Source organism: Pleurodeles waltl, chromosome 5 (assembly GCF_031143425.1).
Source record: "Pleurodeles waltl isolate 20211129_DDA chromosome 5, aPleWal1.hap1.20221129, whole genome shotgun sequence".
Classification (NCBI taxonomy): domain Eukaryota; kingdom Metazoa; phylum Chordata; class Amphibia; order Caudata; family Salamandridae; genus Pleurodeles; species Pleurodeles waltl.
The window spans coordinates 58850623-58874964 of NC_090444.1; the positions used below are offsets into that span (position 1 = coordinate 58850623).

A 24342-nucleotide genomic window follows, 5' to 3' on the forward strand; every position below is an offset into this window, starting at 1 on the left:
GATTCACAGATTTGCATACTCCCGCCATCTAGGGTGGGTGGGAACAAGGCAAGTTGGTTTCATTTAAAGTCATCTTTGGTATCGAGATAGCCAGACTCTCAGCCCACAATGCACTAGGACACAGACTCCACCTCTAGTAGTTTATGTCAGCTGGTGAGCAGTGTTAGAGGAGTGAATAAGACAGAAAATATGTATTGTGCGTTGTGACTAACAATAGTAAATGTGTGAATCACCATTCCATTCCAGGGAGGTGGAAGAGCACATGTCAATGCACAGCACTACAAGCTACCGGGTAAGTAGTATTTTCTGTGTGAAGCATGCGTTTCTGTAGATACAGCTGCCTTGCATAGACTAAAAAGCGTTGCCTCCCACAAGCAGGAGCTAGGAAGCTAATGATGCAGATGTTCGAAACAAGGGTATCACTGTTTGGCCAACAAAGCCTTTTGACAAGCATGAATATTCATACAGCATTGCTTAGTGTGGTATTAAACATGCAGCATACTTACAATTCTGTTATAGAAAGGTTTCCTAAGAAGGCTGCAGCAGCTCCTTTCTTATGAGTGGAATGTGCTCAAGGCAGAGCACATGGAATACGTTCAGCTTTACAATAACACGCTTGTATGTAAATCTATCTGGCAACGCTGCCTTCGGAAATGGGGTTTCCTGAATGAGGTTTCCCAAGAGCAACAAACAGTTTCTAGGTCTTGAGCATGGATTTTATTCCAGCAGTGTAATACATTAATGCTCTTTTGACACCTACTATGTGTGATGGTGTAAGGAAATGCCTCCTTGGCATGGTTGCCCCCTGACTTTTTGCCTTTGCTGATGCTATATTTACAATTGAAAGTGTGCTGAGGCCTGCTAACCAGGCCCCAGCACCAGTGTTCTTTCCCTAACCTGTACTTTTGTATCCACAATTGGCAGACCCTGGCATCCAGATAAGTCCCTTGTAACTGGTGCTTCTAGTACCAAGGGCCCTGATGCCAAGGAAGGTCTCTAAGGGCTGCAGCATGTCTTATGCCACCCTGGAGACCTCTCACTCAGCACAGACACACTGCTTGCCAGCTTGTGTGTGCTAGTGAGGACAAAACGAGTAAGTCGACATGGCACTCCCCTCAGGGTGCCATGCCAGCCTCTCACTGCCTATGCAGTATAGGTAAGACACCCCTCTAGCAGGCCTTACAGCCCTAAGGCAGGGTGCACTATACCATAGGTGAGGGTACCAGTGCATGAGCATGGTACCCCTACAGTGTCTAAACAAAACCTTAGACATTGTAAGTGCAGGGTAGCCATAAGAGTATATGGTCTGGGAGTCTGTCAAACACGAACTCCACAGCACCATAATGGCTACACTGAAAACTGGGAAGTTTGGTATCAAACTTCTCAGCACAATAAATGCACACTGATGCCAGTGTACATTTTATTGTAAAATACACCACAGAGGGCACCTTAGAGGTGCCCCCTGAAACTTAACCGACTATCTGTGTAGGCTGACTAGTTCTAGCAGCCTGCCACAAACCGAGACATGTTGCTGGCCCCATGGGGAGAGTGCCTTTGTCACTCTGAGGCCAGTAACAAAGCCTGCACTGGGTGGAGATGCTAACACCTCTCCCAGGCAGGAATTGTCACACCTGGCGGTGAGCCTCAAAGGCTCACCTCCTTTGTGCCAACCCAGCAGGACACTCCAGCTAGTGGAGTTGCCCGCCCCCTCCGGCCAGGCCCCACTTTTGGCGGCAAGGCCGGAGAAAATAATGAGAAAAACAAGGAGGAGTCACTGGCCAGTCAGGACAGCCCCTAAGGTGTCCTGAGCTGAGGTGACTCTGACTTTTAGAAATCCTCCATCTTGCAGGTGGAGGATTCCCCCAATAGGGTTAGGATTGTGACCCCCTCCCCTTGGGAGGAGGCACAAAGAGGGTGTACCCACCCTCAGGGCTAGTAGCCATTGGCTACTAACCCCCCAGACCTAAACACGCCCTTAAATTTAGTATTTAAGGGCTACCCTGAACCCTAGAAGTTTAGATTCCTGCAACAAGAAGAAGGACTGCCCAGCTGAAAACCCCTGCAGCGGAAGACCAGAAGACGACAACTGCCTTGGCTCCAGAAACTCACCGGCCTGTCTCCTGCCTTCCAAAGATCCTGCTCCAGCGACGCCTTCCGAAGGGACCAGCGACCTCGACATCCTCTGAGGACTGCCCCTGCTTCGAAAAGACAAGAAACTCCCGAGGACAGCGGACCTGCTCCAAGAAAAGCTGCAACTTTGTTTCCAGCAACTTTAAAGAACCCTGCAAGCTCCCCGCAAGAAGCGTGAGACTTGCAACACTGCACCCGGCGACCCCGACTCGGCTGGTGGCGATCCGACACCTCAGGAGGGACCCCAGGACTACTCTGATTCTGTGAGTACCAAAACCTGTCCCCCCTGAGCCCCCACAGCGCCGCCTGCAGAGGGAATCCCGAGGCTTCCCCTGACCGCGACTCTTTGAACCTAAAGTCCCGACGCCTGGGAGAGACCCTGCACCCGCAGCCCCCAGGACCTGAAGGACCGGACTTTCACTGGAGAAGTGACCCCCAGGAGTCCCTCTCCCTTGCCCAAGTGGAGGTTTCCCCGAGGAACCCCCCCCTTGCCTGCCTGCAGCGCTGAAGAGATCCCGAGATCTCTCGTAGACTAACATTGCGAACCCGACGCTTGTTTCTACACTGCACCCGGCCGCCCCCGCGCCGCTGAGGGTGAAATTTCTGTGTGGACTCGTGTCCCCCCCGGTGCCCTACAAAACCCCCCTGGTCTGCCCTCCGAAGACGCGGGTACTTACCTGCAAGCAGACCGGAACCGGGGCACCCCCTTCTCTCCATTCTAGCCTATGTGTTTTGGGCACCACTTTGAACTCTGCACCTGACCGGCCCTGAGCTGCTGGTGTGGTGACTTTGGGGTTGCTCTGAACCCCCAACGGTGGGCTACCTTGGACCAAGAACTGAACCCTGTAAGTGTCTTACTTACCTGGTAAAACTAATCAAAACTTACCTCCCCTAGGAACTGTGAAAATTGCACTAAGTGTCCACTTTTAAAACAGCTATTTGTGAATAACTTGAAAAGTATACATGCAATTTTGATGATTTGAAGTTCCTAAAGTACTTACCTGCAATACCTTTCGAATGAGATATTACATGTAGAATTTGAACCTGTGGTTCTTAAAATAAACTAAGAAAAGATATTTTTCTATATAAAAACCTATTGGCTGGATTTGTCTCTGAGTGTGTGTACCTCATTTATTGTCTATGTGTATGTACAACAAATGCTTAACACTACTCCTTGGATAAGCCTACTGCTCGACCACACTACCACAAAATAGAGCATTAGTATTATCTATTTTTACCACTATTTTACCTCTAAGGGGAACCCTTGGACTCTGTGCATGCTATTCCTTACTTTGAAATAGCACATACAGAGCCAACTTCCTACATTGGTGGATCAGCGGTGGGGTACAAGACTTTGCATTTGCTGGACTACTCAGCCAATACCTGATCACACGACAAATTCCAAAATTGTCATTAGAAATTGATTTTTGCAATTTGAAAAGTTTTCTAAATTCTTAAAAGACCTGCTAGGGCCTTGTGTTAGATCCTGTTTAGCATTTCTTTTAGAGTTTAAAAGTTTGTAAAAGTTTGAATTAGATTCTAGAACCAGTTGTAGATTCTTAAAAAGTATTCCAACTTTTAGAAGCAAAATGTCTAGCACAGATGTGAATGTGGTGGAACTCGACACCACACCTTACCTCCATCTACAGATGAGAGAGCTAAGGTCACTCTGTAAACTAAAGAAAATAGCAATGGGCCCCAAACCTACCAAAGTACAGCTCCAGGAGCTTTTGGCAGAGTTTGAAAAGGCCAACCCCTCTGAGGATGGCAACTCAGAGGATGAAGATAGTGACTTGGAGGGAAATTCCCCCCCTCCAGTCCTACTTAGGGAGAGCAGGGCTTCTCAAGCCCTGACTCCACAAATAATAGTCAGAGATGCTGGTTCCCTCACAGGAGGGACCAACAACTCTGAAATCACTGAGGATAACTCCAGTGAAGAGGACATCCAGTTAGCCAGGATGGCCAAAAGATTGGCTTTGGAAAGACAGATCCTAGCCATAGAGAGGGAAAGACAAGAGATGGGCCTAGGACCCATCAATGGTGGCAGCAACATAAATAGGGTCAGAGATTCTCCTGACATGTTGAAAATCCCTAAAGGGATTGTAACTAAATATGAAGATGGTGATGACATCACCAAATGGTTCACAGCTTTTGAGAGGGCTTGTGTAACCAGAAAAGTGAACAGATCTCACTGGGGTGCTCTCCTTTGGGAAATGTTCACAGGAAAGTGTAGGGATAGACTCCTCACACTCTCTGGACAAGATGCAGAATCTTATGACCTCATGAAGGGTACCCTGATTGAGGGCTTTGGATTCTCCACTGAGGAGTACAGGATTAGGTTCAGGGGGGCTCAAAAATCCTCGAGCCAGACCTGGGTTGACTTTGTTGACTACTCAGTGAAAACACTAGATGGTTGGATTCAAGGCAGTGGTGTAAGTAATTATGATGGGCTGTACAATTTATTTGTGAAAGAACACCTGTTAAGTAATTGTTTCAATGATAAACTGCATCAGCATCTGGTAGACCTAGGACCAATTTCTCCCCAAGAATTGGGAAAGAAGGCGGACCATTGGGTCAAGACAAGGGTGTCCAAGACTTCAACAGGGGGTGACCAAAAGAAAGGGGTCACAAAGACTCCCCAGCAGAAGGGTGATGAGACAACCAAAACTAAAAATAGTAAAGAGTCTTCTACAGGCCCCCAAAAACCTGCACAGGAGGGTGGGCCCAGAGCCTCTTCACAAAACAATGGGTACAAGGGTAAAAACTTTGATCCCAAAAAGGCCTGGTGTCATAGCTGTAAACAGCATGGACACCAAACTGGAGACAAGGCCTGTCCCAAGAAAGGTTCCACTCCAAACTCCCATCCAGGTAACACTGGTATGGCTAGTCTCCAAGTGGGATCAACAGTGTGCCCAGAGCAAATCAGGGTCCACACTGAAGCTACTCTAGTTTCTGAGGGTGGGGTGGATTTAGCCACACTAGCTGTCTGGCCGCCTAACATGCAAAAATACAGACAGCAACTCTTAATTAATGGGACTAGAATAGAGGGCCTGAGGGATACAGGTGCCAGTGTCACCATGGTGACAGAGAAACTGGTTTCCCCTGGCCAATACCTGACTGGAAAAACTTACACAGTCACCAACGCTGACAATCAGAGAAAAGTTCATCCCATGGCAATGGTTACTTTAGAATGGGGAGGGGTCAATGGCCTGAAACAGGTGGTGGTCTCCTCAAATATCCCAGTGGACTGTCTGCTTGGAAATGACCTGGAGTCCTCAGCATGGGCTGAGGTAGAGCTAAAAACCCATGCAGCAATGCTGGGTATCCCTGAACTGGTGTGTGTGAAAACAAGAGCACAATGCAAGGCACAGGGTGAAAAAGTAGAGCTGGAGTCTGGAAAAATGGCCCAGCCTACCAAGAGAACAGGAAAGTCAGTTGGGAAACCAACTGCAACACAGCAAAAGAAAGGGAACCTCTCTTCTCAGGAAGAAGTTCTGCCCTCTGAGGGAACTGAGCCTTTGGAGCTTGAACCTTATCAGGTTGAGCTCTTAGGCCCAGGGGGACCCTCAAGGGAAGAGCTGTGTAAGGGACAAGAAACCTGTCCCTCTCTTGAAGGCCTTAGGCAGCAAGCTGCTGAAGAGTCCAAAGGCAAGAAAAATGGAACCCATAGGGTCTATTGGGAGGATGGGCTCCTGTACACTGAGGCCAGAGACCCCAAACCTGGTGCCACTAGGAGAGTGGTAGTGCCTCAGCTGTTCAGAGAGTTCATCCTAACATTGGCCCATGACATTCCCCTTGCTGGACATTTGGGACAAACCAAGACGTGGGAGAGGTTAGTCAACCACTTCTACTGGCCCAATATGTCCAACATGGTTAAGGAGTTTTGCCTCTCCTGCCCCACCTGTCAAGCCAGTGGTAAGACAGGTGGGCATCCAAAGGCCCCCCTCATTCCACTCCCAGTGGTGGGGGTGCCCTTTGAAAGAGTGGGTGTGGACATAGTTGGTCCACTGGAACCTCCCACAGCCTCAGGAAATATGTATATCCTGGTAGTAGTGGATCATGCTACCAGGTATCCTGAAGCTATTCCCCTTAGGTCGACTACTGCCCCTGCAGTAGCCAAGGCCCTCATTGGTATCTTTACCAGAGTGGGTTTCCCTAAGGAGGTGGTGTCTGACAGAGGTACCAACTTCATGTCAGCATACCTAAAGCACATGTGGAATGAGTGTGGAGTGACTTATAAATTCACTACACCATACCATCCACAAACTAATGGCTTAGTTGAGAGATTCAACAAGACATTAAAAGGCATGATCATGGGGCTCCCAGAAAAACTCAAAAGGAGATGGGATGTCCTCCTGCCATGTCTGCTTTTCGCTTACAGGGAGGTACCACAGAAGGGAGTAGGGTTCTCACCCTTTGAACTTCTGTTTGGTCATCCTGTAAGGGGACCACTTGCCCTTGTTAAAGAAGGCTGGGAGAGACCTCTCCATGAGCCTAAACAGGACATAGTGGACTATGTACTTGGCCTTCGCTCTAGAATGGCAGAGTACATGGAAAAGGCAACCAAAAACCTTGAGGCCAGCCAACAGCTCCAGAAGTTTTGGTATGACCAAAAGGCTGCACTGGTTGAGTTCCAACCAGGGCAGAAAGTCTGGGTTCTGGAGCCTGTGGCTCCCAGGGCACTCCAGGACAAATGGAGTGGCCCTTACCCAGTACTAGAGAGGAAGAGTCAGGTCACCTACTTGGTGGACCTGGGCACAAGCAGGAGCCCCAAAAGGGTGATCCATGTAAACCGCCTTAAGCTCTTCCACGACAGGGCTGATGTCAATCTGTTGATGGTAACAGATGAGGATCAGGAGGCAGAGAGTGAACCTCTCCCTGATCTTCTGTCATCAGACCCAAAAGATGTTACAGTAGATGGAGTGATCTACTCAGACACCCTCTCTGGCCAACAGCAAGCTGATTGTAGGAGAGTCCTACAACAGTTTCCTGAACTCTTCTCCTTAACCCCTGGTCAGACACACCTGTGTACCCATGATGTGGACACAGGAGACAGCATGCCTGTCAAGAACAAAATCTTTAGACAGTCTGACCATGTTAAGGAAAGCATCAAGGTGGAAGTCCACAAGATGCTGGAATTGGGAGTCATTGAGCGCTCTGACAGCCCCTGGGCTAGCCCAGTGGTCTTAGTCCCCAAACCTCACACCACAGATGGAAAGAAAGAGATGAGGTTTTGTGTGGACTACAGAGGGCTCAATTCTGTCACCAAGACAGATGCTCATCCAATTCCAAGAGCTGATGAGCTCATTGATAAATTAGGTGCTGCCAAATTTCTAAGTACCTTTGACTTGACAGCAGGGTACTGGCAAATAAAAATGGCACCTGGAGCAAAAGAAAAGACAGCATTCTCCACACCTGATGGGCATTATCAGTTTACTGTTATGCCCTTTGGTTTAAAGAATGCCCCTGCCACCTTCCAAAGGTTGGTGAATCAAGTCCTTGCTGGCTTGGAGTCCTTTAGCACAGCTTATCTTGATGATATTGCTGTCTTTAGCTCCACCTGGCAGGATCACCTGGTCCACCTGAGGAAGGTTTTGAAGGCTCTGCAATCTGCAGGCCTCTCTATCAAAGCATCCAAATGCCAGATAGGGCAGGGAACTGTGGTTTACTTGGGACACCTTGTAGGTGGAGGCCAAGTTCAGCCACTCCAACCCAAGATCCAGACTATTCTGGACTGGGTAGCTCCAAAAACCCAGACTCAAGTCAGGGCATTCCTTGGCTTGACTGGGTACTACAGGAGGTTTGTGAAGGGATATGGATCCATTGTGACAGCCCTCACTGAGCTCACCTCCAAGAAAATGCCCAAGAAAGTGAACTGGACTGTGGACTGCCAACAGGCCTTTGACACCCTGAAACAGGCAATGTGCTCAGCACCAGTTCTCAAAGCTCCAGATTATTCTAAGCAGTTCATTGTGCAGACTGATGCCTCTGAACATGGGATAGGGGCAGTTTTGTCCCAAACAAATGATGATGGCCTTGACCAGCCTGTTGCTTTCATTAGCAGGAGGTTACTCCCCAGGGAGCAGCGTTGGAGTGCCATTGAGAGGGAGGCCTTTGCTGTGGTTTGGTCCCTGAAGAAGCTGAGACCATACCTCTTTGGGACTCACTTCCTAGTTCAAACCGACCACAGACCTCTCAAATGGCTGATGCAAATGAAAGGTGAAAATCCTAAACTGTTGAGGTGGTCCATCTCCCTACAGGGAATGGACTTTATAGTGGAACACAGACCTGGGACTGCCCATGCCAATGCAGATGGCCTTTCCAGGTTCTTCCACTTAGAAAATGAAGACTCTCTTGGGAAAGGTTAGTCTCATCCTCTTTCGTTTGGGGGGGGGTTGTGTAAGGAAATGCCTCCTTGGCATGGTTGCCCCCTGACTTTTTGCCTTTGCTGATGCTATATTTACAATTGAAAGTGTGCTGAGGCCTGCTAACCAGGCCCCAGCACCAGTGTTCTTTCCCTAACCTGTACTTTTGTATCCACAATTGGCAGACCCTGGCATCCAGATAAGTCCCTTGTAACTGGTGCTTCTAGTACCAAGGGCCCTGATGCCAAGGAAGGTCTCTAAGGGCTGCAGCATGTCTTATGCCACCCTGGAGACCTCTCACTCAGCACAGACACACTGCTTGCCAGCTTGTGTGTGCTAGTGAGGACAAAACGAGTAAGTCGACATGGCACTCCCCTCAGGGTGCCATGCCAGCCTCTCACTGCCTATGCAGTATAGGTAAGACACCCCTCTAGCAGGCCTTACAGCCCTAAGGCAGGGTGCACTATACCATAGGTGAGGGTACCAGTGCATGAGCATGGTACCCCTACAGTGTCTAAACAAAACCTTAGACATTGTAAGTGCAGGGTAGCCATAAGAGTATATGGTCTGGGAGTCTGTCAAACACGAACTCCACAGCACCATAATGGCTACACTGAAAACTGGGAAGTTTGGTATCAAACTTCTCAGCACAATAAATGCACACTGATGCCAGTGTACATTTTATTGTAAAATACACCACAGAGGGCACCTTAGAGGTGCCCCCTGAAACTTAACCGACTATCTGTGTAGGCTGACTAGTTCTAGCAGCCTGCCACAAACCGAGACATGTTGCTGGCCCCATGGGGAGAGTGCCTTTGTCACTCTGAGGCCAGTAACAAAGCCTGCACTGGGTGGAGATGCTAACACCTCTCCCAGGCAGGAATTGTCACACCTGGCGGTGAGCCTCAAAGGCTCACCTCCTTTGTGCCAACCCAGCAGGACACTCCAGCTAGTGGAGTTGCCCGCCCCCTCCGGCCAGGCCCCACTTTTGGCGGCAAGGCCGGAGAAAATAATGAGAAAAACAAGGAGGAGTCACTGGCCAGTCAGGACAGCCCCTAAGGTGTCCTGAGCTGAGGTGACTCTAACTTTTTAGAAATCCTCCATCTTGCAGATGGAGGATTCCCCCAATAGGGTTAGGATTGTGACCCCCTCCCCTTGGGAGGAGGCACAAAGAGGGTGTACCCACCCTCAGGGCTAGTAGCCATTGGCTACTAACCCCCCAGACCTAAACACGCCCTTAAATTTAGTATTTAAGGGCTACCCTGAACCCTAGAAGTTTAGATTCCTGCAACAAGAAGAAGGACTGCCCAGCTGAAAACCCCTGCAGCGGAAGACCAGAAGACGACAACTGCCTTGGCTCCAGAAACTCACCGGCCTGTCTCCTGCCTTCCAAAGATCCTGCTCCAGCGACGCCTTCCGAAGGGACCAGCGACCTCGACATCCTCTGAGGACTGCCCCTGCTTCGAAAAGACAAGAAACTCCCGAGGACAGCGGACCTGCTCCAAGAAAAGCTGCAACTTTGTTTCCAGCAACTTTAAAGAACCCTGCAAGCTCCCCGCAAGAAGCGTGAGACTTGCAACACTGCACCCGGCGACCCCGACTCGGCTGGTGGCGATCCGACACCTCAGGAGGGACCCCAGGACTACTCTGATTCTGTGAGTACCAAAACCTGTCCCCCCTGAGCCCCCACAGCGCCGCCTGCAGAGGGAATCCCGAGGCTTCCCCTGACCGCGACTCTTTGAACCTAAAGTCCCGACGCCTGGGAGAGACCCTGCACCCGCAGCCCCCAGGACCTGAAGGACCGGACTTTCACTGGAGAAGTGACCCCCAGGAGTCCCTCTCCCTTGCCCAAGTGGAGGTTTCCCCGAGGAACCCCCCCCTTGCCTGCCTGCAGCGCTGAAGAGATCCCGAGATCTCTCGTAGACTAACATTGCGAACCCGACGCTTGTTTCTACACTGCACCCGGCCGCCCCCGCGCCGCTGAGGGTGAAATTTCTGTGTGGACTCGTGTCCCCCCCGGTGCCCTACAAAACCCCCCTGGTCTGCCCTCCGAAGACGCGGGTACTTACCTGCAAGCAGACCGGAACCGGGGCACCCCCTTCTCTCCATTCTAGCCTATGTGTTTTGGGCACCACTTTGAACTCTGCACCTGACCGGCCCTGAGCTGCTGGTGTGGTGACTTTGGGGTTGCTCTGAACCCCCAACGGTGGGCTACCTTGGACCAAGAACTGAACCCTGTAAGTGTCTTACTTACCTGGTAAAACTAATCAAAACTTACCTCCCCTAGGAACTGTGAAAATTGCACTAAGTGTCCACTTTTAAAACAGCTATTTGTGAATAACTTGAAGTATACATGCAATTTTGATGATTTGAAGTTCCTAAAGTACTTACCTGCAATACCTTTCGAATGAGATATTACATGTAGAATTTGAACCTGTGGTTCTTAAAATAAACTAAGAAAAGATATTTTTCTATATAAAAACCTATTGGCTGGATTTGTCTCTGAGTGTGTGTACCTCATTTATTGTCTATGTGTATGTACAACAAATGCTTAACACTACTCCTTGGATAAGCCTACTGCTCGACCACACTACCACAAAATAGAGCATTAGTATTATCTATTTTTACCACTATTTTACCTCTAAGGGGAACCCTTGGACTCTGTGCATGCTATTCCTTACTTTGAAATAGCACATACAGAGCCAACTTCCTACATTGGTGGATCAGCGGTGGGGTACAAGACTTTGCATTTGCTGGACTACTCAGCCAATACCTGATCACACGACAAATTCCAAAATTGTCATTAGAAATTGATTTTTGCAATTTGAAAAGTTTTCTAAATTCTTAAAAGACCTGCTAGGGCCTTGTGTTAGATCCTGTTTAGCATTTCTTTTAGAGTTTAAAAGTTTGTAAAAGTTTGAATTAGATTCTAGAACCAGTTGTAGATTCTTAAAAAGTATTCCAACTTTTAGAAGCAAAATGTCTAGCACAGATGTGAATGTGGTGGAACTCGACACCACACCTTACCTCCATCTACAGATGAGAGAGCTAAGGTCACTCTGTAAACTAAAGAAAATAGCAATGGGCCCCAAACCTACCAAAGTACAGCTCCAGGAGCTTTTGGCAGAGTTTGAAAAGGCCAACCCCTCTGAGGATGGCAACTCAGAGGATGAAGATAGTGACTTGGAGGGAAATTCCCCCCCTCCAGTCCTACTTAGGGAGAGCAGGGCTTCTCAAGCCCTGACTCCACAAATAATAGTCAGAGATGCTGGTTCCCTCACAGGAGGGACCAACAACTCTGAAATCACTGAGGATAACTCCAGTGAAGAGGACATCCAGTTAGCCAGGATGGCCAAAAGATTGGCTTTGGAAAGACAGATCCTAGCCATAGAGAGGGAAAGACAAGAGATGGGCCTAGGACCCATCAATGGTGGCAGCAACATAAATAGGGTCAGAGATTCTCCTGACATGTTGAAAATCCCTAAAGGGATTGTAACTAAATATGAAGATGGTGATGACATCACCAAATGGTTCACAGCTTTTGAGAGGGCTTGTGTAACCAGAAAAGTGAACAGATCTCACTGGGGTGCTCTCCTTTGGGAAATGTTCACAGGAAAGTGTAGGGATAGACTCCTCACACTCTCTGGACAAGATGCAGAATCTTATGACCTCATGAAGGGTACCCTGATTGAGGGCTTTGGATTCTCCACTGAGGAGTACAGGATTAGGTTCAGGGGGGCTCAAAAATCCTCGAGCCAGACCTGGGTTGACTTTGTTGACTACTCAGTGAAAACACTAGATGGTTGGATTCAAGGCAGTGGTGTAAGTAATTATGATGGGCTGTACAATTTATTTGTGAAAGAACACCTGTTAAGTAATTGTTTCAATGATAAACTGCATCAGCATCTGGTAGACCTAGGACCAATTTCTCCCCAAGAATTGGGAAAGAAGGCGGACCATTGGGTCAAGACAAGGGTGTCCAAGACTTCAACAGGGGGTGACCAAAAGAAAGGGGTCACAAAGACTCCCCAGCAGAAGGGTGATGAGACAACCAAAACTAAAAATAGTAAAGAGTCTTCTACAGGCCCCCAAAAACCTGCACAGGAGGGTGGGCCCAGAGCCTCTTCACAAAACAATGGGTACAAGGGTAAAAACTTTGATCCCAAAAAGGCCTGGTGTCATAGCTGTAAACAGCATGGACACCAAACTGGAGACAAGGCCTGTCCCAAGAAAGGTTCCACTCCAAACTCCCATCCAGGTAACACTGGTATGGCTAGTCTCCAAGTGGGATCAACAGTGTGCCCAGAGCAAATCAGGGTCCACACTGAAGCTACTCTAGTTTCTGAGGGTGGGGTGGATTTAGCCACACTAGCTGTCTGGCCGCCTAACATGCAAAAATACAGACAGCAACTCTTAATTAATGGGACTAGAATAGAGGGCCTGAGGGATACAGGTGCCAGTGTCACCATGGTGACAGAGAAACTGGTTTCCCCTGGCCAATACCTGACTGGAAAAACTTACACAGTCACCAACGCTGACAATCAGAGAAAAGTTCATCCCATGGCAATGGTTACTTTAGAATGGGGAGGGGTCAATGGCCTGAAACAGGTGGTGGTCTCCTCAAATATCCCAGTGGACTGTCTGCTTGGAAATGACCTGGAGTCCTCAGCATGGGCTGAGGTAGAGCTAAAAACCCATGCAGCAATGCTGGGTATCCCTGAACTGGTGTGTGTGAAAACAAGAGCACAATGCAAGGCACAGGGTGAAAAAGTAGAGCTGGAGTCTGGAAAAATGGCCCAGCCTACCAAGAGAACAGGAAAGTCAGTTGGGAAACCAACTGCAACACAGCAAAAGAAAGGGAACCTCTCTTCTCAGGAAGAAGTTCTGCCCTCTGAGGGAACTGAGCCTTTGGAGCTTGAACCTTATCAGGTTGAGCTCTTAGGCCCAGGGGGACCCTCAAGGGAAGAGCTGTGTAAGGGACAAGAAACCTGTCCCTCTCTTGAAGGCCTTAGGCAGCAAGCTGCTGAAGAGTCCAAAGGCAAGAAAAATGGAACCCATAGGGTCTATTGGGAGGATGGGCTCCTGTACACTGAGGCCAGAGACCCCAAACCTGGTGCCACTAGGAGAGTGGTAGTGCCTCAGCTGTTCAGAGAGTTCATCCTAACATTGGCCCATGACATTCCCCTTGCTGGACATTTGGGACAAACCAAGACGTGGGAGAGGTTAGTCAACCACTTCTACTGGCCCAATATGTCCAACATGGTTAAGGAGTTTTGCCTCTCCTGCCCCACCTGTCAAGCCAGTGGTAAGACAGGTGGGCATCCAAAGGCCCCCCTCATTCCACTCCCAGTGGTGGGGGTGCCCTTTGAAAGAGTGGGTGTGGACATAGTTGGTCCACTGGAACCTCCCACAGCCTCAGGAAATATGTATATCCTGGTAGTAGTGGATCATGCTACCAGGTATCCTGAAGCTATTCCCCTTAGGTCGACTACTGCCCCTGCAGTAGCCAAGGCCCTCATTGGTATCTTTACCAGAGTGGGTTTCCCTAAGGAGGTGGTGTCTGACAGAGGTACCAACTTCATGTCAGCATACCTAAAGCACATGTGGAATGAGTGTGGAGTGACTTATAAATTCACTACACCATACCATCCACAAACTAATGGCTTAGTTGAGAGATTCAACAAGACATTAAAAGGCATGATCATGGGGCTCCCAGAAAAACTCAAAAGGAGATGGGATGTCCTCCTGCCATGTCTGCTTTTCGCTTACAGGGAGGTACCACAGAAGGGAGTAGGGTTCTCACCCTTTGAACTTCTGTTTGGTCATCCTGTAAGGGGACCACTTGCCCTTGTTAAAGAAGGCTGGGAGAGACCTCTCCATGAGCCTAAACAGGACATAGTGGACTATGTACTTGGCCTTCGCTCTAGAATGGCAGAGTACATGGAAAAGGCAACCAAAAACCTTGAGGCCAGCCAACAGCTCCAGAAGTTTTGGTATGACCAAAAGGCTGCACTGGTTGAGTTCCAACCAGGGCAGAAAGTCTGGGTTCTGGAGCCTGTGGCTCCCAGGGCACTCCAGGACAAATGGAGTGGCCCTTACCCAGTACTAGAGAGGAAGAGTCAGGTCACCTACTTGGTGGACCTGGGCACAAGCAGGAGCCCCAAAAGGGTGATCCATGTAAACCGCCTTAAGCTCTTCCACGACAGGGCTGATGTCAATCTGTTGATGGTAACAGATGAGGATCAGGAGGCAGAGAGTGAACCTCTCCCTGATCTTCTGTCATCAGACCCAAAAGATGGTACAGTAGATGGAGTGATCTACTCAGACACCCTCTCTGGCCAACAGCAAGCTGATTGTAGGAGAGTCCTACAACAGTTTCCTGAACTCTTCTCCTTAACCCCTGGTCAGACACACCTGTGTACCCATGATGTGGACACAGGAGACAGCATGCCTGTCAAGAACAAAATCTTTAGACAGTCTGACCATGTTAAGGAAAGCATCAAGGTGGAAGTCCACAAGATGCTGGAATTGGGAGTCATTGAGCGCTCTGACAGCCCCTGGGCTAGCCCAGTGGTCTTAGTCCCCAAACCTCACACCACAGATGGAAAGAAAGAGATGAGGTTTTGTGTGGACTACAGAGGGCTCAATTCTGTCACCAAGACAGATGCTCATCCAATTCCAAGAGCTGATGAGCTCATTGATAAATTAGGTGCTGCCAAATTTCTAAGTACCTTTGACTTGACAGCAGGGTACTGGCAAATAAAAATGGCACCTGGAGCAAAAGAAAAGACAGCATTCTCCACACCTGATGGGCATTATCAGTTTACTGTTATGCCCTTTGGTTTAAAGAATGCCCCTGCCACCTTCCAAAGGTTGGTGAATCAAGTCCTTGCTGGCTTGGAGTCCTTTAGCACAGCTTATCTTGATGATATTGCTGTCTTTAGCTCCACCTGGCAGGATCACCTGGTCCACCTGAGGAAGGTTTTGAAGGCTCTGCAATCTGCAGGCCTCTCTATCAAAGCATCCAAATGCCAGATAGGGCAGGGAACTGTGGTTTACTTGGGACACCTTGTAGGTGGAGGCCAAGTTCAGCCACTCCAACCCAAGATCCAGACTATTCTGGACTGGGTAGCTCCAAAAACCCAGACTCAAGTCAGGGCATTCCTTGGCTTGACTGGGTACTACAGGAGGTTTGTGAAGGGATATGGATCCATTGTGACAGCCCTCACTGAGCTCACCTCCAAGAAAATGCCCAAGAAAGTGAACTGGACTGTGGACTGCCAACAGGCCTTTGACACCCTGAAACAGGCAATGTGCTCAGCACCAGTTCTCAAAGCTCCAGATTATTCTAAGCAGTTCATTGTGCAGACTGATGCCTCTGAACATGGGATAGGGGCAGTTTTGTCCCAAACAAATGATGATGGCCTTGACCAGCCTGTTGCTTTCATTAGCAGGAGGTTACTCCCCAGGGAGCAGCGTTGGAGTGCCATTGAGAGGGAGGCCTTTGCTGTGGTTTGGTCCCTGAAGAAGCTGAGACCATACCTCTTTGGGACTCACTTCCTAGTTCAAACCGACCACAGACCTCTCAAATGGCTGATGCAAATGAAAGGTGAAAATCCTAAACTGTTGAGGTGGTCCATCTCCCTACAGGGAATGGACTTTATAGTGGAACACAGACCTGGGACTGCCCATGCCAATGCAGATGGCCTTTCCAGGTTCTTCCACTTAGAAAATGAAGACTCTCTTGGGAAAGGTTAGTCTCATCCTCTTTCGTTTGGGGGGGGGTTGTGTAAGGAAATGCCTCCTTGGCATGGTTGCCCCCTGACTTTTTGCCTTTGCTGATGCTATATTTACAATTGAAAGTGTGCTGAGGCCTGCTAACCAGGCCCCAGCACCAGTGTTCTTTCCCTAACCTGTACTTTTGTATCCACAATTGGCAGACCCTGGCATCCAGATAAGTCCCTTGTAACTGGTGCTTCTAGTACCAAGGGCCCTGATGCCAAGGAAGGTCTCTAAGGGCTGCAGCATGTCTTATGCCACCCTGGAGACCTCTCACTCAGCACAGACACACTGCTTGCCAGCTTGTGTGTGCTAGTGAGGACAAAACGAGTAAGTCGACATGGCACTCCCCTCAGGGTGCCATGCCAGCCTCTCACTGCCTATGCAGTATAGGTAAGACACCCCTCTAGCAGGCCTTACAGCCCTAAGGCAGGGTGCACTATACCATAGGTGAGGGTACCAGTGCATGAGCATGGTACCCCTACAGTGTCTAAACAAAACCTTAGACATTGTAAGTGCAGGGTAGCCATAAGAGTATATGGTCTGGGAGTCTGTCAAACACGAACTCCACAGCACCATAATGGCTACACTGAAAACTGGGAAGTTTGGTATCAAACTTCTCAGCACAATAAATGCACACTGATGCCAGTGTACATTTTATTGTAAAATACACCACAGAGGGCACCTTAGAGGTGCCCCCTGAAACTTAACCGACTATCTGTGTAGGCTGACTAGTTCTAGCAGCCTGCCACAAACCGAGACATGTTGCTGGCCCCATGGGGAGAGTGCCTTTGTCACTCTGAGGCCAGTAACAAAGCCTGCACTGGGTGGAGATGCTAACACCTCTCCCAGGCAGGAATTGTCACACCTGGCGGTGAGCCTCAAAGGCTCACCTCCTTTGTGCCAACCCAGCAGGACACTCCAGCTAGTGGAGTTGCCCGCCCCCTCCGGCCAGGCCCCACTTTTGGCGGCAAGGCCGGAGAAAATAATGAGAAAAACAAGGAGGAGTCACTGGCCAGTCAGGACAGCCCCTAAGGTGTCCTGAGCTGAGGTGACTCTAACTTTTTAGAAATCCTCCATCTTGCAGATGGAGGATTCCCCCAATAGGGTTAGGATTGTGACCCCCTCCCCTTGGGAGGAGGCACAAAGAGGGTGTACCCACCCTCAGGGCTAGTAGCCATTGGCTACTAACCCCCCAGACCTAAACACGCCCTTAAATTTAGTATTTAAGGGCTACCCTGAACCCTAGAAGTTTAGATTCCTGCAACAAGAAGAAAGACTGCCCAGCTGAAAACCCCTGCAGCGGAAGACCAGAAGACGACAACTGCCTTGGCTCCAGAAACTCACCGGCCTGTCTCCTGCCTTCCAAAGATCCTGCTCCAGCGACGCCTTCCGAAGGGACCAGCGACCTCGACATCCTCTGAGGACTGCCCCTGCTTCGAAAAGACAAGAAACTCCCGAGGACAGCGGACCTGCTCCAAGAAAAGCTGCAACTTTGTTTCCAGCAACTTTAAAGAACCCTGCAAGCTCCCCGCAAGAAGCGTGAGACTTGCAACACTGCACCCGGCGACCCCGACTCGGCTGGTGGCGATCCGACACCTCAGGAGGGACCCCAGGACTACTCTGATTCTGTGAGTACCAAAACCTGTCCCCCCTGAGCCCCCACAGCGCCGCCTGCAGAGGGAATCCCGAGGCTTCCCCTGACCGCGACTCTTTGAACCTAAAGTCCCGACGCCTGGGAGAGACCCTGCACCCGCAGCCCCCAGGACCTGAAGGACCGGACTTTCACTGGAGAAGTGACCCCCAGGAGTCCCTCTCCCTTGCCCAAGTGGAGGTTTCCCCGAGGAACCCCCCCCTTGCCTGCCTGCAGCGCTGAAGAGATCCCGAGATCTCTCGTAGACTAACATTGCGAACCCGACGCTTGTTTCTACACTGCACCCGGCCGCCCCCGCGCCGCTGAGGGTGAAATTTCTGTGTGGACTCGTGTCCCCCCCGGTGCCCTACAAAACCCCCCTGGTCTGCCCTCCGAAGACGCGGGTACTTACCTGCAAGCAGACCGGAACCGGGGCACCCCCTTCTCTCCATTCTAGCCTATGTGTTTTGGGCACCACTTTGAACTCTGCACCTGACCGGCCCTGAGCTGCTGGTGTGGTGACTTTGGGGTTGCTCTGAACCCCCAACGGTGGGCTACCTTGGACCAAGAACTGAACCCTGTAAGTGTCTTACTTACCTGGTAAAACTAATCAAAACTTACCTCCCCTAGGAACTGTGAAAATTGCACTAAGTGTCCACTTTTAAAACAGCTATTTGTGAATAACTTGAAAAGTATACATGCAATTTTGATGATTTGAAGTTCCTAAAGTACTTACCTGCAATACCTTTCGAATGAGATATTACATGTAGAATTTGAACCTGTGGTTCTTAAAATAAACTAAGAAAAGATATTTTTCTATATAAAAACCTATTGGCTGGATTTGTCTCTGAGTGTGTGTACCTCATTTATTGTCTATGTGTATGTACAACAAATGCTTAACACTACTCCTTGGATAAGCCTACTGCTCGACCACACTACCACAAAATAGAGCATTAGTATTATCTATTTTTACCACTATTTTACCTCTAAGGGGAACCCTTGGACTCTGTGCATGCTATTCCTTACTTTGAAATAGCACATACAGAGCCAACTTCCTACAGATGGCCTTTATGACACTGACTTTAGGTGAGGGGAAAATTAGCAAGTTGTCTGGTTTACACAGAAAGGCCACACAACCTTTGGCAAAAATGTGGAGTTTGTTTGTAAAACCACTTTATCTTTGCATACTGGGATAAACGTTTTCACCACTGTTAATGCTCGCAATTCACTGGCTCTCTGCATTGAGGTAACCGGCCACCCTCCACAACCAAAACTGCATTTCAGAAGAGTGTGGTGGCTCAAACAGAGGCCTCATTAGTCTTGTTAATATTACATTCAGATCTCAGGCTGGGGCAAGAGGTGAGAGGTTTTGAGAAATTACCCTCTTAAGGTCCTCCAAGAAGGCCTTGACCACAAGCATCATGAACAAGGACATATGCTCTGTTTTGTTCGTGAGATGCTACAGCAGCTAAATGTAAACAACTAGATGAGTCTGACAATCCCCCTTTTGAGATGCAATAATTGTCAGATGACATCTTGAACTGAAGGTGTAAGTGGCGCTACATATTCCTATAAGTAGTAATAGGCAAATGTTTTCCACTTGGTTGCGTTTCAGGCTTGTGCAGTGGGTTTGCGTGCCTCCCATCGACTATGGATACCTTTCTCTGGGATTCTAAAGATAACCAAACTCTGAGACCCCAGGTGCTAAATTGTTAGGTTAATTTCCCCGACACCTAGATGTTTCAGCTGCCCTGCTACCGTGAGAGAAGACCTGGTCTAACTGGAACTATTTTGTGAGGAAGAAGTGACACTTCCAGAAGCATGGAGTACATTGGCTGTCTTGCCCAACTTGGAGCAACTAGAATGGAGTCATGAATGTTTGACTCCTTTTCCTCATCAGATAAGGGATTAGAAAAACCGTAAGCAAAGATCCCTGACCAGTTCCATCCATAGTGCATTGCTCATGGACTGTGGCTACGGGTACCCGGAGGTGCAGCTTTGGCATTTTGGACAGGGGCAAACAGATCAATTGCAGGCGTGCCCCACTTTTAAATGTACTTTTGAAATACTTGGGGTTTCATCTCCCAGTCGTGGACTTGTTGATGCGTCCTACTTAGCAAGTCTGCATTTGTTGCCCTCACTAGGTCAATGCTCCACTAGCAATGGACCGGAACTGCATATAGCCCAATGCCTCCTCATTTGGGTGAGCGACGACAGCTGGGATGAATGAGTTTCCCCTTATTTCTTAAAGTAATAACATGAGTCATGTGGTTATTAATGGACAATGAACTCAAGAATGAGGGTGTAAATTGCTCTGGGTGCAATTTGATTGCTGCCAATTCGAAGTTTCAATGGCAACCCTGTTGTTTTCACGTGCAAGTAGCTTGAATAGGCATGTGGTTGAGGTGTGTATCCCAAGTCATGAGAGGTGTCCTTGGTTTCTTTGAGTAGGTGGATTTCTGACTGATTTCCATTCTCATACTGAGCTCTCTCCATGTCCTTGGAGATGAATGCCCAGCGTACCAGATGGGTCCTGTTACTGCATTTAATGATGAGCCCAACAGTGTTCCTGTTGATATCGGATTGATTTTTTTATCTTGAGCGGCTGGAAGGCTGAGTAGACTGACTTCCGGTGCTGTGGGTACAGGTAGAGCTTACACACTCAATAGTTAAGCAAGCCGAGACATTACTGTTAAGGTTTTGGCACAGTTATAATAGTACATTCAATCTAACACCCTCCCCCAATGGTCCTTCTCAAAACAGAACTAAGTCCATGTGCCAAAAATAAACACCCCAGCGTGTTTCGGAGTGAAGATGAAAAAGATCATTGAGACTGGTCACTGATGCAGTTGATGCTGTGGTGATGATGAAGACTCAACCACAGGATCCAAAACAAACAGAGGTTATTAACCGTCCCCAGAACTTGAGCTGAAAATGCCCGAACCAGATGGTAAGGAGAAGAAAAACAAAACAGTCTGAGGTGGAGACTTTGTGCACTGTGGACTAAAGGAGGAGTCCTCAGAAGGCTCAAGACCAAACACTTCTTCAAACAAACAACAAGCAGCATCCACACCCTACACCAGATCACTGGATGGCAGGAGTATGCAAAGCAAGTGCATCTACATCAACACATGCTATATACATAGCCTTAGCATCTATGCCATCTTAACATTCAGCCTGCATTGAGACATGACCTCAGAATACATATTGAAAAGCACAGGTTGCCTTACCAGCTTCTTATGCAGACGCTCATATTCCGGTCGGTAATCACTAGAGACAGAAAAAGCAAGAGTCAAAACAGGCTGGAAGACACTTGGAGTGCACTTACAAGGGGTGCACTTACAAGGTGTGTGATGGGCAAGGCCGGTCTGGGGAAACTGCTCAGCTAAACACATGTTAACGATGGAATAAAGGCCTGGCCTTGCCGGATCTTTGTAATCACATATCTAGGTCTGCTTTCAAAACGGGTGGGACTGAAACATCAGGGTGACAGCTTTATGGTTGAAAGGTCAAGGAAGGGTTAGTCTTTTAGTAAAGAGAACAATGAAAACATAATACACGTTTTTTTTTAAAAAAGCACGAGCAAAGGTAATAACTTTGATGCTCACACTTTAGCACTCACAAAAGCTATAAATATGATAAAAATGCCTCATTCATGGCTATCAAAAAGAAACCCTGTGAATACAATACCTGGCTTAAATAAACATGTGATGAGAGTTCTCTTTTGAGAAGCATTCCAACTGAGGTGAAGGAATACACCAAAACAGCCGATAGAAAGAAGGAGGCTAGCCGTCCCAAGTATTTTTTTTGTTTGGTACTTATCTGCAGATAATCCTGATCTCTGTGCACTGGGACACTGCTATCCAGTGACCAGTAAACATGTTCTGACCCCTAAAACATGTCGATGTTGGCTTAAAACCTGGTTGACACATTTAACTTTCCTATAAATTCTAGAGTACATGGTTCAAAAATACTCCCTACGCAGGGAAAGTAAAATGACACTTGCGGACCGCAGCACCTACTATGCCACCCCCTAGAGAGGCAGTTAAACATAGCTTCAGGCCTACCCTGTGTGGCCTGACAGAAACAGCCTGAATTCTGCTGCACCACCCTGTCAAAATCACCCTTTTGGCAGGTAAGAAAACCTTATTTAAAATACTAGATAGGTCATCCCTAAGCGCACCTTGCTGTCCACAAGGCAGTGTGCATGATTATTTTTTTTTTAGTGGAACAGATATGGCATGTTACCCCAGTGACTAGATCCAAAACAACATTGTCCCTGAGTCCCTGGTCCGACTATAGCTGGGGGAGGAACAGTGGGGAGAATGGGGGTGGGGAGAGAGGCTGTAACTTAACCCCTTCTGTGCCCAGGACGTAATGGTTATGTCCTGAGGCACAGTGCTTACATGCCAGGGAATAAAAAAAAAAAATATATATATATATATATATATATATATATATATATATATATATATATATATTGGGGTGGTGGCTACCAACCAGTATGGGCCTGGTAACGCCCCCACCTCAACTGAAGGGGGTATCAGTCTTTCAGCTCTCCCCCGCACTCTAAAACATCTTATCCCACAGCAAGCAAGAAGACATTTGATTATTTTGGGTTTTAGTTTTACATTTGGGCCATGAGAGCTTGCTTACTCTCAAAATCTTCCCACTTGGAATGGTGAAGGCTGCACTTTATGGACTTTGGGACGCTGCCATGTAGAAAAATCCACAAGACCTAGACACATCTGAAAACTAAACATCTAGGTGATTCCAGGGTAGTGTGTGTCACATGCACCCTGCACCAATTTTGTACCCACAATCCCCTGCAAATCTCCAACTTTGCTGGAAATCACACATTTTCCCCATGTTTTTGTGATGGAACCTTCCCGAATATGCAGGAATCCACAAAATTCCTACCACCCAGCATTGTCTCATCTATACCGATAAAAATTCTGCTGCACTTGTCAGCCTAAAAATGTTTTTTGCAAACTGCCCTTGTGGACCCCTTTTGTCCCCCCTCAATATCGACATGTTTTTGGCTCTTCCCTTTCACACGCACTTGGCCCACCTACACAAATGAGGTATCATTTTTACCGGGAGACTGAGGGGAACATTGGGTGGTATGAAATGTGTCCCGGTGTGGTGATCCCACACAGAAATGTGGGTAAAATGTGATTTTTTTAGCTAAATTTGAGGATTCTGTCTAAGAAAACATTGGGGGATCTACGCAAGTCACACCTCACTCGACTCCCTCGGGTGTCTAGTTTTCAGAAATGTCTGGGTTTGGTAGGTTTCCCTAGAAGGCTGCTGAGCCCAGGACCAAAAACGCAGGTGCCCCCCTGCAAAAACAGGTAGTTTTGTATTTGATCATTTTGATGTGTCCAGATAGTGTTTTGGGCCCTTTCCTTTCGTGGACGCTAGGCCTAGCCACACAAGTGAGGTACCATTTTTTATCGGGAGACTTGGGGGAAACACAGAATAGTAAAACAAGTGTTACTGACCCTTGTCTTTCTCTACATTTTTTCCTTCCAAATGTAAGGCAGTGTGTAAAGAAGACGTCTATTTGAGAAATGCCCTGTCATTCACATGCTAGAATGGGCACCCCGGAATTCAGAGATATGCAAATAACCACTGCTTCTCAACACCTTATCTTGTGGCCATTTTGGAAATACAAAGGTTTTCTTGATACCTATTTTTCACTTTTTATATTTCAGCAAATGAATTGCTGTATACCCGGTGTGGAATAAAAACCCATTGCAAAGTGCAGCTCATTTATTGGCTCTGGGTACCTAGAGTTCTTGATGAACCTACAAGCCCTATATATCCCGGCAACCAGAAGAGTCCAACCAACGTAACGGTATATTGCTTTAAAAAATCTGACATCGCAGGAAAATGTTACAGAGTAAAACGTGGAGAAAAATGGCTGTTTTTTTCACCTCAATTTCAATATTTTTTTATTTCAGCTGTTATTTTCTGTAGGAAACACTTGTAGGATCTACACAAATGACCCCTTGATGAATTCAGAATTTTGTCTACTTATCAGAAATGTTTAGCTTTCTGGGATCCAGCATTGGTTTCTCACCCATTTTGGTCACTAACTGGAAGGAGGCTGAAAGCACAAAAAGTAGTAAAAATGGGGTATGTCCCAGTAAAATGTCAAAATTGTACTGAAAAATTGGGTTTTCCAATTCAAATCTGCCTGTTCCTGAAAGCTGGGACGATGGTGATCTTGCCACCGCAAACCCTTTGTTGATGCCATTTTCAGGGAAAAAAAAAACCACGAGCTTCCTTCTGCAGCCCTGTTTTCCCATTTAAAAAAAAAAAATGTTCACTGTATTTTGGCTAATTTCTTGGTCTCCCTCAGGGGAGCCCACAAAGTCTCGGTACCTCTAGAATCCCTAGGATGTTGGGAAAAAAGGACACAAATTTGGC

At 48.0% G+C, this 24342-nt stretch overlaps 1 protein-coding gene across 1 annotated transcript in view; it reads right to left on the reverse strand.

The window, feature by feature from the left end:
- Positions 1-24342, reverse strand: part of GPN1 (GPN-loop GTPase 1) — a 97941-nt gene that overhangs the window by 15164 nt on the left and 58435 nt on the right. The window contains exon 11 of the mRNA XM_069233555.1: positions 21138-21177. Within this exon, the coding sequence (XP_069089656.1) occupies positions 21138-21177 (40 nt within the window). The remainder of the gene's footprint in view (positions 1-21137; positions 21178-24342) is intronic.